This window comes from Quercus robur, chromosome 2, assembly GCF_932294415.1.
Source record: "Quercus robur chromosome 2, dhQueRobu3.1, whole genome shotgun sequence".
In the NCBI taxonomy this organism is placed as follows: Eukaryota; Viridiplantae; Streptophyta; class Magnoliopsida; order Fagales; family Fagaceae; genus Quercus; species Quercus robur.
This window is the reverse complement of record NC_065535.1, coordinates 90,713,460-90,728,885: the sequence shown is the minus strand read 5'-3', so window position 1 is coordinate 90,728,885 and position 15,426 is coordinate 90,713,460. Positions and strand designations below refer to the sequence as shown.

The following is a 15,426-nucleotide window of genomic DNA, read 5'->3' as shown; positions in this document are numbered from 1 at the left end:
CCGCAGCCTTTTCTTCAAATCCTCAATCTCTTGCTGCGGAGCCTTCTGCTCGTTGTGCTGGTGGGATGCATGGTCTTTCCCTTTCGAGCGACTTTTACTCGTGTGGGCGGTGTTCCCACTGCCCTCTCGTTGATCATTTTGGTCTTTTGCTCGTTCAAGGTTTACAAAGTTGTCCTGTCGTTGAGATTCAGTACGTCCGGTTTGGCGCGGACCTGATCCTTCCATCCCTTGCTGTTTCACTTGTCGAGACACAAGTTCTTCCCACAGACGGCGCCAATTGTAAGGTGACGAATTTGGGGTTCAGGCCCAACAGGTGGGAGATTCTGGCCCAAAAGTCCCTCAACAATGAATTTGTAGAGAGCAGGTTATAGAACTAGGTCTTTGACAGGTGAAACGAAGTTACGACCAAGCCATGCAACCAGTTGGACGTAGGGATATTCCTTCGAGCTTTTGGAGTAACGGTCCCTGAGGCTGTTCCTACTACTTCTCTCTCTTCTCTCCTTCTTCTTCCTTTCTTCTTTCTGCTTGCGATCCCTTTTCCATGGGGATCTCCTTCCCTTATATAGCACCCTTCCTGAGATCATGTCCCTACACTTGTCAGTCATCCGATCCTCCACTCGAGTGCCTGTCCCATAGGTCATCCTCCCTCCTTTCTGTGAGTTGCAATGGCCAAGGTCACTCTGCGTTCCTGTCCCTTCCACATTAATGCGGCTGGAAAAGTAGTTCCTTGGCATTTAATGCGGCAGTTGTGATTGTCCCCTCCTCCTTCCTGAGTGTCACGCATTGTTTCTTCGTATTGGGCGACCTTTCGCTAAGTATGGGGTGCAAATTGGATGCTTACTGGGTGAGTCCGAGGAGGTGTTCCTCCTCGGACGCCCCTTAGCAGGCCCGGCCCATCATGATTGAGACGGGATATCCTACGCCCATGCCTTTTCTTCTTTATCGCGGCTGGGCTTGGTACGTGAGTTACGGCCCAACATCAACTGACAGACTTTACTCACCACAACTAATATAGTGAATGATTATTAGTAAATAAAAAAATGATATTAGTGGTGAGCTAAATTTATAACCAATAAAAATTGGCTATAGTAACAATTTATAAAAATGTTGTAATATAACTTATGATTTTAGTATTTATTCACAAAAAAAAACATATAATTTTTTTTTTTAGTAAATAATCTCCTAGACATTGATAAGGTTTTGAAAATTCTTGATATATATTTTAATTATTTATTTTAAGCTGGACGTGTACAATACTCTTATAGACTATAGCGGATGTTATTATGTGGTTCACATATCTTTGGAGATTATGATTATGACTAGCCAAGTGTACTGTTGAACAGTACTCAAGTATGGCTTGGGAGTGTGCCTAAGGGGTAGCATGAATGAGCGAGGAAGTATTCCATATCTTATAAATCATATGTATCTTTTTTTCTCAAAGCATATAGTCCGTTAACTAGGGACGTAGTCATGAATCATGATTTCGTGTTTGGTGGAGGGTAGAGGCAAGAGAATGAAAAAAAAATTATAAAAATAAAAGTGTACTTCAACTTATTTTCAACAAAAACAATTAACACAAAACCAAATAAACTGATGCCAAACACATGCTAAAACTAGAAGTTATCCTAAATTATTGTATATAAACAACATTATGCTGTCATATACTCTCTAGCACCTAATTCCATACCAAAAAAATAAAAAGAGAAAAATACAACCAAAATTAAAAAAAAAAAAAAAAAAAAAAAAAAAAAAACCTAAACTTTGGATCGAAATCAAACTAACTCCTTGTCTTTTTTATTTGAATTAATAAGACCTTGTATCTTAGAAATTTCTAAATTGATGTTTTTGTTACTGTTATTTTTTTGGTTAACAAATTTCAATAAATTTTAAAATAGTTCCTTCAATATGGAGGCACCATTGAGTTTAAGCATCTATTATATATTTTAGGCAAAAATGTAAAACTGATCCTCTAACTTTCACTGTTTTTCATTTCAGTCCTCTAACTTTCAGTTTTGTCAATTCAGTCCTCTAATTTTCAATTTTTGTCAATTCAAGGCTCCCTTACAACCCAGTTACCACTGCCGTTAGATAGGTTCTGTGGAAAAGGACAAAATGGTAAATTGAAGATTGGAGGTGGAGTTGAGATGACACCGTGGAAGAATAGTTAGAATCGCCGAAAGAGTCCCTTCATCTTCCGAACTGCTATCAATACAGTTCCGGTTAAAACAGTTGCAGCAGTTATGGCCACACCTGACCGCACACAGTTCCGATTGCTTCTCGTTTTTATTGTTCTCTTCGATGAAGTTCTGTACCATACTGTCCAAGCACACAGAACTTGGCTCAAACTCAGCGGCCAACACCGGCACCACCATAACCGAGCCATTAAAGCCGTCCTTTTGAAAATGCGGCTCCTCGTCCATGACCTTCTTCGGCGCCGCTGTGGAATTCCTCAAAACACTTGGGAACTGGAAAGAAAAAAACCTCTTCAGCCGAGACTTCGCCATCGGCTTCACTAAGTCGATCCTCATCGTCTCTTCTGGCGTGTTAAAATCGATTGGCTGGATCTTCATTGATAAAGGCATGATCAGTGTGATCAAAAATCACGAGAAAATTCTCAACTCCACCTCCAATCTTCAATTTACCATTTTGTTCTTTTCAACAGAGCCTATCTAACGGCAGCAGTAACTGAATTGTTACGGAGCCTTGAATTGACAAAAAATGAAAGTTAGAAGACTGAATTGACAAAACTGAAAGTTAGAGGATTGAAATGAAAAACAGTGAAAGTTAGAGGGTCAGTTTTGCATTTTTGCCTATATTTTATAAAGGATTATACATGTAAGGAAAGGGGGCCATGGTCCTCCTGGCCAACAAGTAGCTTCGAATTGGAGTTGCAACATGATGAACATGTTAACACATCTCATAAATCATTCCTTAATATAGACGGCATGTCAGTCTAACCTAGGACATGAATTAAGGTGCCATCAGGAATGAACTCATATACTGAGAATGACATAAAGATTTGGCTTAAAGGAGTTGAGATATATAAATAAATGTTATGTTTTTGGGATGACGAACATATGAATTAACACCTTAATTTGCACATTAGGCATGACCTTGCAAGTGAGAATGCATAATAATAATTTGACGACACATATAGTATTATTTTGTCAAGAGACTTATGGTTCAACTAGTTGGTTGAGAGAGAGAGAAAGAGATTTGCTAAAATTTAAACCCCAAATTTGAAGTTTTCTATTATTATATATTTATAAAAGTATGGGTTTTGCAAATTTATGAATCAAGTTCCGGGCAGCAAATAAACAAAGGCAAAAACCACAATCTTTTTTAGTCACTCAACATCGGAAGAAAGGAGAATGATGATTAAAAATACTTTGGGGGTGGAGGAAATAAGGAGCTATGAGAAGTACCTAGGATTGCCATCATTAGTGGGGAGGAATAAGAAAGCAAGCTTCAATTACATTAAGGAGCAGGTTTGGAGGAAACTACAAGGGTGGGAAGAACAATTACTCTCTTAAGCAGGTAGGGAAATTCTCATTTAAGTGGTTGTCCAAGCCATCCCTACATATACCATGCATTGCTTCAAATTGCCTATTGGATTGTGCAATGAATTAAAGGGGCTCATTAGGAAGTTTTGGTGGGGACAGAGGAGATCGAAGGAAAATACATTGGGTTCGGTGGGAAGAATTGTGTAAGCCTAAGAGTGAAGGGGGAATGGGTTTCAAAAATTTAGTATTGTTCAATGATGCACTCCTAGCTAACCAAGCTTGGAGGTTGCTCCAAAATAAGAACTCTCTACTCTATAGGGTGTTCAAATCAAAACATTTTCCCCATTGCTCATTCATGGAGGCATCAGATTCTCAAGCTAGTTCCTATGCATGGCGAAGCATCTTACAAGGAAGGGAAGTGTTAAAAGAAGGTATGTGATGGAGGGTAGGTGATGGGTCCTCAATCCAAATTTGGTCAGATCTGTGGCTGCCTTCAAAATTCATGCCTTTCATTTCTTCACCAATAGCACCGGGTTGGGAAGAGGCAACAGTAGCTTCTCTATTGGATTATTCTAATCAAGGGTGGCAACAAGAGATAAGGAGTTAATACAATCAATTCCCTTATGTGGTAAACTGGTGGAAGATGCTTTAGTGTGGCCTTACACTCCAACCGAGTCATACTTTGTGAAATCAAGCTATAGGTTTCTCTACAAATCAAGGAGCTTGGACAATGGTGAGTACCATCCGGATGACAATAACCTATAGAAGAAGGTGTGGGGATTGCAAGTTCAACCCAAGGTCCGAAACTTCCTATGGAGGGCCATTAGGAATTCAATTCCAACAAAACACAATCTCAAGCGCCGAATGGTACTAACAAACGATAGTTGCTATCATTGTCATGGAGCTTCCGAGGATGTGCTCCATGCACTTTGGTCATGCCCCTCTATATCTCAGGTATGGTCCCAAAATAGCTCGTGGGATAGCATGGGCTCCAGTTTGCATTTTTCGAGCTTCCAAGACTTGGTGGAAACAATCATTGAGACAGGGAAGGACTTGAACTTCTTTGCCATAACGGTTTAGGCAATCTGGTATCAAAGAAACACCATGAGAACCAGCAAAAAGCATATAACAATTCAACAAGTTCACATTGAAGTTCAGAAGGCCAGATCATCCTTCATTCGAACCATTCCACCTCGCCCTTCAGACCAGATGCCTCACTATGATTCTCGACCTATATGGAAGCCACCACCATGGTCGAAACTCAAAGTTAATTTCGACGGTTCAATGTTTAGAGAGAGTCAACGTGCTGGGGTGGGAGTCATAGTCCGAAATGCAGAAGGTAGCGTGGTAGCTTCCATGGCAAAAAGCTTCCACTTACCTTTCTCAGTTGTTGTCGTGGAGGTGATTGTAGCAAAGAAGGCTCTTCAATTTGCCAAAGATCTTGGTTTATCTTCGATTATCCTTGAAGGTGACTCGAAGATCGCTATTGATGGTCTAAAGAGCAAGAATTCTTCACTGACAGAGTACAGTCATTTGTTGGATGAAGCCTAGGAGGTGGCAAATCAAATGGACTTAGTGGAATTCCAGTATATGCAAAGACATGTGAACAAGTCAGCCCATAACATTGCTAGAGATGCAAGACATGTTAGCGCGTTTTTGGTGTGAATGGAGAATGTTCCTCCACCCCTTCTTTCTGTAATTCAACTTGATTTGGCTATCCATAAGTAAAATTACAGTGTTCCTTCTCAAAAAAAATGAAAGTATAGGTTTAAAACATCCCACTTAAAAGTTTAGGATTTAATTAATGTGTCCCACAAGGCCGGCTCAAGGCCTAGGCCTAAGGCCCCACCAAAAAATAAATTTTTATTGGGAAAAAAAGGCCCCACTTTTCATAGTTAAAGGCCCAATTTTTTATAAAATTATATATATTTTCTAAAAGTTGTACATTTTTTTTATTAGTGATGTACAAATTTTACTATTGGCTTACAAATTGCCATGTTATTAATCACAAAAAACGTGATATAAATACTCATTAGTTAAATTGATGAAGTTCATCAATGAGAGACAATATCACATTATATTTTGAACATTTTATAGTGCTTTTAATTAGCGCATTTTTCTTTTTCATTTCTATTAAGACTCTCAAAGTAAAAGACTAATAGAACCTTATCTCAATTGAAACCCTAAAATATTTCAAAAAGATGTTGCAAATGTGTTTAATCATCAATTATAGATTAATCTTCCCTAATAGTTTGAGACTTTGATTTTTGTAAACTAATATTCTACAAAATCATACACCAAATAATATCTATCTCTCTCTCTCTCTTAAAATCAAAATATAAAATTAAAAATTAGATTACAACTTTATTTAACTATGCATCGTCTTATATCCAAAATAAAGTATCTTTTTCAATCGCAATATATTTTTATTCCTTTTTATTAATATTTATAATTCAACTATGATATTCAATTCTCTATATGAAATTAACATTAGTCTAGTTGGTATTATTTATGTATTTAATGTATTAAATTAACCTTAATTTGATTAGTATTAAATAATTTTGTTTAATTAATATTTACATATTAAAGGCTCCGCATAAATTTTTCGCCTTAGGCCCCAAATTATGTTGGGCCGCCCCTAGTGTCCCATAAATAAAAATATAGGGTTTTTTATTTACTTTATATTAACCTCAAATCAACAACAAATAGGTTTCAAAAAAAAATCCTCCAAATCACCTAAAGTTCAATTTTGTTTTGTTTTTGTTTTTGTTTTTTGTTTTTTTTTTTTTTTTTTTTTTTTTTTTTGGTCTAGTTTTTATAAAATAAAATATTTCTATTTTGCTTATAACTTTATAAGCTAAAGGTTGCTGAGCTATTGTCGAAAGTAACCCTGAATAAAGACATAAAAGGATAATGATGCAAATCGAAAAACGCAACATGGTTGGCGACCCCATTCTGTCTGCCACATCTGCCACGCTGACAGCGACTTTCTTGATTTCTGTGCACATATCTATCTTTATTGTTTCCAGGGCAATCTTGTCCAATTCCAGTTATCAAAAAATATATATATTTAATATATTTATACCCTACATCTCTCAGCAGCTCACGCACACCCTGACGTATTCCCTATCTATATACCTACTTACTTGGTTTTCAGTTCCTATCCCTTCCTACCTGAACTGGGATAATTTTGGATATTTTTGAATAATAATGAAAAAAAAAAAAAAAAAAAAAACTAGTTTCACAATGTTTTATGCCTAACTTTTGTCATAATTCTTTCTAGCATGTAAGCATACCGATGCATGTATATATTTAAAATTAAACACATTTTTATCAAATAAATATAAACAATTAGTTAGATTATTAAAAAAAATAATATGTAATTTGTGCATATATATGGATATATTTAAAATTTAAAATAACTTTTATCATAAAAATATAAAATAATTAGTCAAAATATTTTATTTAAAGTAAACGTAATTAGTCATATATTAAAATTCTTAACCAAAGTTAATATTACTTATGATAATTTTTTTTTCTAATTTTTAATAAGATAGGATTTTTGATGATCTTTGTTGTGTGATAATTTTTATTGAGTATATGTGATTTTTTTTTTTTAATTTAGTTCATTAATATTAGATTCTTAGTATTTTGCACTCATTAACTCACTTGGCACAAAAATTAAAAAACTTAAGTGGATAATTATGGTATGGTGCAAATTTGGATTCTAGTTTCAAATTGTAGTTAAACTTTCTCTGAGTTATATATATATATATATATATATATATATATATATATATATGTTAATAATAGAAAAATAATAATAGATCAATATGAAAGTGATAAATAATTAGTCATAACATGTCGTATAAAATAATTTTGGACAAAAATATGATGAATGATATGGTACTAGAATTACTCAATAATAATACCTAATTCAGATACATTCTGAGGAAAAAATTTTAGGTACTTTTGGAGTACGGAGAAATGATACTTTTTTTTTTCTCTCACATTCATGATAAATTCCACTATGAGTTTAATAAATGGACCTTACCATAAATATGAGAAGAATAAATATCATTTTCTATACTCCAGAAGTGCCTGAGTAATGAGAGCTTACCACACTGGCCCTCAGAATCTCAGATCTGAGCTCTGATTCCATGCCCATATCTTGGTAAGTCAGCACAACAATATGCAGACGAATAAATGTTGATTTTAGTCCAACCATAACCATACTTTCAAAAAATACTATTCATATGAAATTAGTTCGTATAATGAACTATTGAGACGAGGGATCCATGCATTTTGGATAATAAAACGGTTTACATAATAAATTAAGTGAAGTTGCGTGTCTAGTGCTAGGGGGCAAAAAAGAGTTGTTCTATATATTTACAAAGATGGTGGGAATAAATGGTGGATCAAGTATGAAATTTATAAAAATCAAGAGTTTTGTAATTAAGTAATTCTACTTGGTATGAAATTTATAAAAATTAGTAATTCTACTTACTCTTTTTTTTTTTTTTTTTTATAGAAAGAATTAAAATTAAAATTTTCCATATATATATATAAAGGAAAAGTTTACAAAATGTTAGATGACAAAAACAATTACATATTTACATTAAGGGAAAAACTTGATTTCAAACATGTTTAAAGCCTTGGGTTCCAACCACCAATAGGGACATGACATGTGTCTCGTTATGCACAATGCACATAACTCACTTGGTTGGTTGGGTTAAATAAGTCACGTGTAATGCACATAATAATAATTACTATCATCTTTCTATTGGTGATTGCCTCTAAACTATGTCCTTATATTAATATAGGATACTTTTAGTTTAATTTCTGACCAACTCTACTCTAGTCTCCTTTACTTTCCCTCTCTCCTCCTCAATTCAAATAGACCATAAGGTATTGCACCAAGTGCAATTAACCCCTCTCCCTCTTACAAATTATTATTATTATTATTATTATTATTATTATTATTATTTACTTTTCATATTTTAACCTTCACTTTTTTACTTTTCTTAACTTTTGTTTAATAGAACAAAGTTTTTCTCCAAATTAATATGGAGAAAAACCTTACAAACTCCTTATATATCTTTATATTGAGTGTGAATTTTGAAAATTTAACTGTTGAATTGCATGTTCTTATTATATCCTTCGTGCTTATTTAATTTCAAGAAGATCAAAAATCAATTGATATGTTATCAAACAAATGTTAAAATTTCAAATTTTTGTGATCTAAAATTGTGTATAAAAAATTAACTTTATTGATCGAATAGTAAATAACATTCGATTTGAATGAAATTTGATAAGCAAGTTAAGAACATAAGGAACATGAAATTCGACGGTTAGATTTTAAAAATTCACAAAAAAAATAAAATAAAAATATATAAGAAATTTAAAAAGTTTCTCTTCAAACTAGTTTGAAGAGAAATTTTGTTCTTTATTAATCAATGGTTGAAACTGAATTTTTTTTTTTTTTTTCAACTCTAAACTCTCAATCATTAAAAAGGAATTTTGCTAGGGTATTACATCTAATCTCGACCTGGAAATTATCATTAAAGTAAAACTTAGATATATACAAAAGATAATTCTCCCTTCCCTTGAAATTTTTTTTCTTAGTGAAAATGATACTATGGTATTTTAAGTTTTTTTTTTTTTTAAAATATTTTTTTTAAGATAAAACTAGTTATTGGGGGATTGCACCTAGACATTGATTCCCACAGATATGGAGGTTCCAGTTAATTAGTCATCAATTCCGCTATTCAATGCACCTACACTGGCTACACATATTAGCAAACATTCAGGAACCCCTGTTAGCATTTAGGTAGACTGTAGACTTATCTTTCATTTTAGTTTTACTCAATAAAAATATTTGTGTTAAATATCCCAAAATTTATTTAGTAACCTAATGTATTTATACCTTTCCTTCACATAAATTTGGATCTTATATATATATATATATATATGGTATTTCCAGGTGTAGTCTACCTTTATATATAAAAGAAAAGTATTTGCCTTTTTGATTTTACTTTGTCTATCACTTTCTTAAATAACTATCCAGGTCCACGATATTCATTAAGATTAAGAACAACCCATTAATTTCATATAGTAAAGTCCCACTCCTATAAGAAAGTACTGCTTGTGCACTAAGATGCGTCATGCAATGAAATTTCCACTTATCATCCCTGTACATTGAGTAGGATTTGATTGTCATACGTCATGGAATCAAAAATTTGCACTAAGTTACTGTGATTTTAGCAATATTATTTTTATTGTGTCCAAATAAAAATGAGAGACAATCAAAGGCTATCCCCTCTCTGAAGAGCCAATAGAGGATGGTCCACACGGAACTAGTCTTGCTTCCATCGTTTAGTGTTTTGCTTTTTTCCAATCTTCTGATGTTGAATTTGACTTATCTTGTCCTTTTCCTATCTTTTAAGTGAAATTTGACTGAGCCATTAATTAAGCCCAAATAAATAAATAAACAATTACACAATTTTTTTCATAACCCTCCACATAACAAACCGTAAATGGTAAAAAAATTATGGTGAATTTACTTAAAAGTGGCAAATAATTAGTTATAATTTTTCATGTAAAAAAGTTATAGTAAAAGTTGTAAATTTATTTATGATAGCATAAGAATAACTCTTAAGCCGAAGATCCATTGCGGATTGAGGTGGTTTTGCTGTCTAATTCATCATTCTTGCTTGATTATATCAACTTTACTGCAAGATGGCGAATACTAAATATTCCTTTTAGGATTTGATAGCACATGGCTCACACTGCATACATATAGTAAACCCAACTCACCATATGCATGTCAAGACAAATATGATACAATTGTTTTGAATTTTTTTCTTTAGATCATTTTGTTGAAGAAGATTTATGCCAAAGAGATAAAATTATGATTGTAATTTGGCTTTGAAAAACAGTAATTGTCTGTTGATTAAAAACTTATCAACTTATGGAAAGAATTATGGTAAGAAATTGTTGGCAACATAGCTCTAATAAGTGGATGAAAGATTAAAAAGGAAAAAAGGAAGAGCAATTTCCTCACTCAATTTATAGGTTTTAATTTTTATTATATTGTGATAAGGTTGGCTGTAACAAGGGTAGTGATTATGAAAAATAAGAAAAATGTCAAAGCACAAAATGATTATGAAGTTCCAGAAGATCATAGATGCTCATTATTATTATTACTGTTTTTAACCTTAATAAGAAAGAGAATGAGCTTTTTTTTTTTTTTTTTTTTTTTTTTTTTTTTTTATATTCTAAGTTTTAAACTGTAGCGTCCGCTTCTGGTGATAGCTATTTATCATTAGACCAAGACACCAATCAATTTTTGGTGCAAGCAAGGATTAAACTCTAAATCTTTTATTCAACCATCAAAAATTTTACTAATTGAATTAATTTGAATCCACCAAAAAGAGAATGAGATAGAGTGTCCAGATATGCCAAATTCTTGCTCATCAAACAGTATACAATTCATGCAAAATCAATTCTCTTTTTCTTTTCCATTCGAATCCTTAGAGAGTTGAATATTTTTTTAATAAGAGAAGAGCCCATTTTTAGTGGATCAAGGTCACCAACAATGTTGGACATGTATCAGTAGCTAACTCTATCTTGTACAGATCAGCACATTGAATATAGCCACATAGGCAGGTAATAGTAATTGTCCTAATTAGATATTAGGAATCAAATTCATGGATCCTAACTTCGTGTGGTAGGACCTTCCAAACACTACGTTGTACTACCTAATTTAAAACCCTGGACCTAATAATTACGAAAAGTTTGAAGTGATGTATTTAATTTTTGAGTGTAAAATGTAATTAAATCCAACCAACAACCATGTTTGTCTTTATAGAACCTATTTTTACCAATAATAACTCCTTGCATTAGTTAATAATCATGGTCGTGGTACTATGGTAGACAAGGGGCTCTGTCAGACAAAGTTCATCTGTCCAGGCTAAAACCGATTTGTTGTCTTTAATTAAAACGAACAATAAGGTTGGAAGTACAGTATTTTTTATAACGCGTAGTTTATTGTGATTAAAGTAAAATCAATTACTAACACTGTTTTTATTACACAATAATAACTATATGTTATTAAGATATTATATGCTTCTACCATTTCAGTAAAAAAAAAGAAAAAAAAAAGATATAATATGCTTGGATTAATTGGATTTTTTTTTTTTTGATGAACAAAATGGGTGATCGGGAGCAATCATTGTGGCGGACTTCCAAGGGCGTGCCCATTGAGGTACTCACCCACTAGGAAATATTAAATTGAGCCATAACTACTGCTATTTAGAGTGACAACAGACCTCACCCTAACTCCACAAGAAGGCTGGTACCCTTGGGTTAGCTGAAAGAGAGAAATCTCATGTTTCGCCCACTGGGTTCGAACATGGGACCTCAAGCAATGCTGCATTCTTGTGTTCGCGCCAAGACCACTAGACCACCCTTCTTGGTGGTGACTAATTGAAAAATTAAACTCATTTGGAAGAAGAAAATGAATGGAAATTAAATAATTTCTTTTCTTTTTTTTTTTGTAGGGGGAAATTAAATAATTTCTAAAATATTATTATAAGGACTCAATTTGTAACGACCCCAAATTAGTTTATTAGGCTCGATCGTTAAAGTCCCAAACAATAAATTTTGTAGAGAGTGGGCTAAAAGGCTAGGTCTTGGTCACCGGATAGTGGTTAGTCATGGTGTTCATGGTGGACGCACAGAGGTGAACTAAGTTTGTTCATGGACCTTATCCATTGAGCTTAATGTTCTTATTATTCCTTTCACTTTTTGGTTACCATCATTTTTTTTGGCGCATGAATTCTTACATTATATAGCTCCTCTCAGTTGATCCTGACCTTCCACCTGTTGATCAGGCAGGTAACCACTCAAGTGCCTGTCCCATCAGCTCCCATCAGCCGCCTCCCCCCACCTTCTGTTAGTTGCAATAACCGAAACCACACTGTTCAGGGGTCTTTTCCCATCAATGTGGCTAGGACGTTTGTTGGCGCATTCAATGCGGAGGTGACGTCTTTTCCTTGAACCACTCCCACACTATACCCCCATGTGAATCCCATTCTACTCGCCTTTTCTTCTGGGAGCGCTTTGGAGGCTACCTTTGATGACGTGTCGTTCTTCCCTTTTAGGCATTGGGATGCCGAGGACAGGGTCATCCTCGGCGGCATCTCTAGGCCATTTGGACTTTCGCTACTTGTCCTCGGCATCTACTCTCCTCAGCGCGAGCCTTAGGCCCTAATGGAAAGTGGGCCGGGACCACAAATTCTCTGGCCCCACAATTATATTTACTTATTTATTTGGGACTTTGGTAAGAAATGAATGGCAAAACTATGAGAGAATGTCTATTCCATTCACTTCTAAGCGTTTTTCTCAAAAGTACAGAGATACTCATTTTTTTAATGAAATAGAAGTAAGATATAGATTTTATTATTATCTTTAGAAAATACAAGTGAAAAGTAAATGTATATTTCTTTCAACTCTTTTTTTTTTTAATAAACTGTAAAAACACAAAAAAAAACCCTATTTAATTCCATTCTTTTATTATCCGCAGTTCTACACATTTAATTTCATTCCATATTTTATTTGTTTCAATTTTTTTAATTACATTTCAACTCAATCATCTCTTAAAATTGTACTTGGCGTTTTTTAAAATTCAGCAAATCATCTATGATTGATTTTGATTTTGTGCTAAATTTTGCAATAATGAATTTTCCTTTCAATGTACAAAATCAAAAAATTCCTTAGAATATCATCTTCAATTTTGTTTTGAATCTTAGTATAACAAATAACAATATTCAAAGTTGGAAAAATCAAATATTATAGTTTGTTTTCTTATCATCTAGAAATAAATATAAATTACATTTAATGTCTCATTATATGTCCCATATATTTTATTCTAACCAAAAAAAAAAAAAAAAAAAAACCTAAACTAAACTAAATACAAAAAAAATTTCAAAACTATTCAGCTTTAGTTATTCATCATTATATTCTATAATATGTGCAATACGTAAAAACTCTCTCAAACTCACAAATTCTCTATCAAACGCTTTGAGAAGAAAAACAGAGAGAGAGAGAGAGATGAGGCTGAAAATATTTCAAGTATTATTCACAAGAAATAGTCCAGATACAGATACAATAAGTACACAAGTATATATATATATATATATATATATATATATATATATATGTACAGTTGAAGAAAAGGAAACAAAGAAGACCCGAGAAGAAGGAATCAGTTACAATTGCTCTACACATGTAATAACAGACCAACACACGTGCAATAACTGACTTAAGCTTATAACACAAAACACTCAGGAAACGGCACCATTTGTACTAATGAGTAACAATGATGTTTTGCTTCAAGCATGTTTTATGTTTACTCATTTGTATAGAAGACACCATTTTGGGAGTAGCCGTTGCAACAGTACTCCCATCTTCTTCTTCTTTGTTTAAATGTTCCGAAGCATTGCTATGGCTTTCATCCCCCCTCAAACAAATGGGAAATTTCCACATGAGTTTGGAAGTAAGCCAATTAAACCTTGGAGAAGGAAGACCTTTGGTAAACAAATTAGCAAGTTAATCATGCATAGAGATGAATTTAACCAACATATCACACCTGAGGACCTTTTCATGAACAAAGTGATAATCAACCTCAATGTGTTTGGTCCGAGCATGAAACATAGGATTGGATGCAATGGCCAAAGCATTGACATTATCACACTGGAGAAAAGGAGGGTGAGGAAGGAAAAGACTAAAATCGCGAAGAAGCGTCCTAATCCAATACAATTCAGTTGCAGTTGAAGCCAAAGCACGATACTCAGCTTATGTAGAAGAACAAGAAACAATGCCTTGTTTCTTGGCAGACTAAGTGATACGACAATTGCCAAAAAACACCACAATACCAGTGATAGAATGCCTATCCACAGGATCCGTAGCCTAATCTGCATCACTATAGGCAGATAAAGAAATTGGAACTAGAGTAAAGGTAATACCAAAATGGAGAGTGCCTTGAAGATATCTGAGAATGCATTTCACAGCTTGAAGATGATTCTAAGTAGGATTGCTCATAAATTGACAAGCTTGTTGAACAGCAAAGGAGGGGTCTGGTTTGGTGAATATGAGGTATTGCAAAGCACCAACCAAGCTTCTATTGGATGTAGGATCAGATAATAAGGGACTGTCATTAGGAAGAAGATGATGATTAGGTGAGGAAGGGGTTTTGCAAGGCTTGTTGTCAGTCATACCAAACTTCTTAAGCAAATTAGAGGTATACTTGGTCTAATGCACAAAGAAACCAGTAGAAGTGTAATTAATCTGAAGACCAAGGAAATAGTGAAGTAAACCAAGGTCCTTGAGATCAAAGTCAACACCCAAAAGCTTGATGATAGAAGAGACAAAGGTAGAATTATTGCCTGTGATGATAATGTCATCCACATAAAGCAATAGATAGACAAGAAAAGTACCATGTCTCAAAATGAAGAGATTACCATCAGCAACAGAAGCACAAAAGCCAATATGGAGCAATATAAACCTCTTCCTTATGAACACCATGTAGGAAGGCATTATTAACATCTAGCTGCCTTAATTCCCAACCAAATTGGACAGCCAAAGCAAGAAGAAGCCTAACAGTAGCAGGCTTAACTACATGACTGAAAGTCTCATCAGAATCCAAACCAAATTGTTGAAGGTAGCCTCTAGCCACTAACCTAGCTTTGTATCTAGCAATAGAGCCATCCATATGTCTCTTAAGCTTATAAACCCATTTGCAGGTAACAATGTTCTTGTGAGGAGGAAGAGGAACCAAAGACCAGGTTTGTTGCTTCCGTAAAGAATGAAATTCAGCATCCATGGCAGCCACCCATTAAGGATGTTTAGAAGCAATGGCAAA

The 15,426-nt window shown here is 34.0% G+C and overlaps 1 protein-coding gene across 1 annotated transcript; it reads right to left on the bottom strand.

Moving 5' to 3' along the window:
* Positions 1 to 2,084: 2,084 nt before the first annotated feature.
* On the bottom strand, positions 2,085 to 2,582 carry LOC126705340 (uncharacterized). The gene has a single exon (XM_050404286.1). It carries the CDS (start codon positions 2,580 to 2,582, stop codon positions 2,085 to 2,087), a length of 498 nt encoding a protein of 165 aa, XP_050260243.1.
* Between the last annotated feature and the right edge of the window lie 12,844 nt (positions 2,583 to 15,426).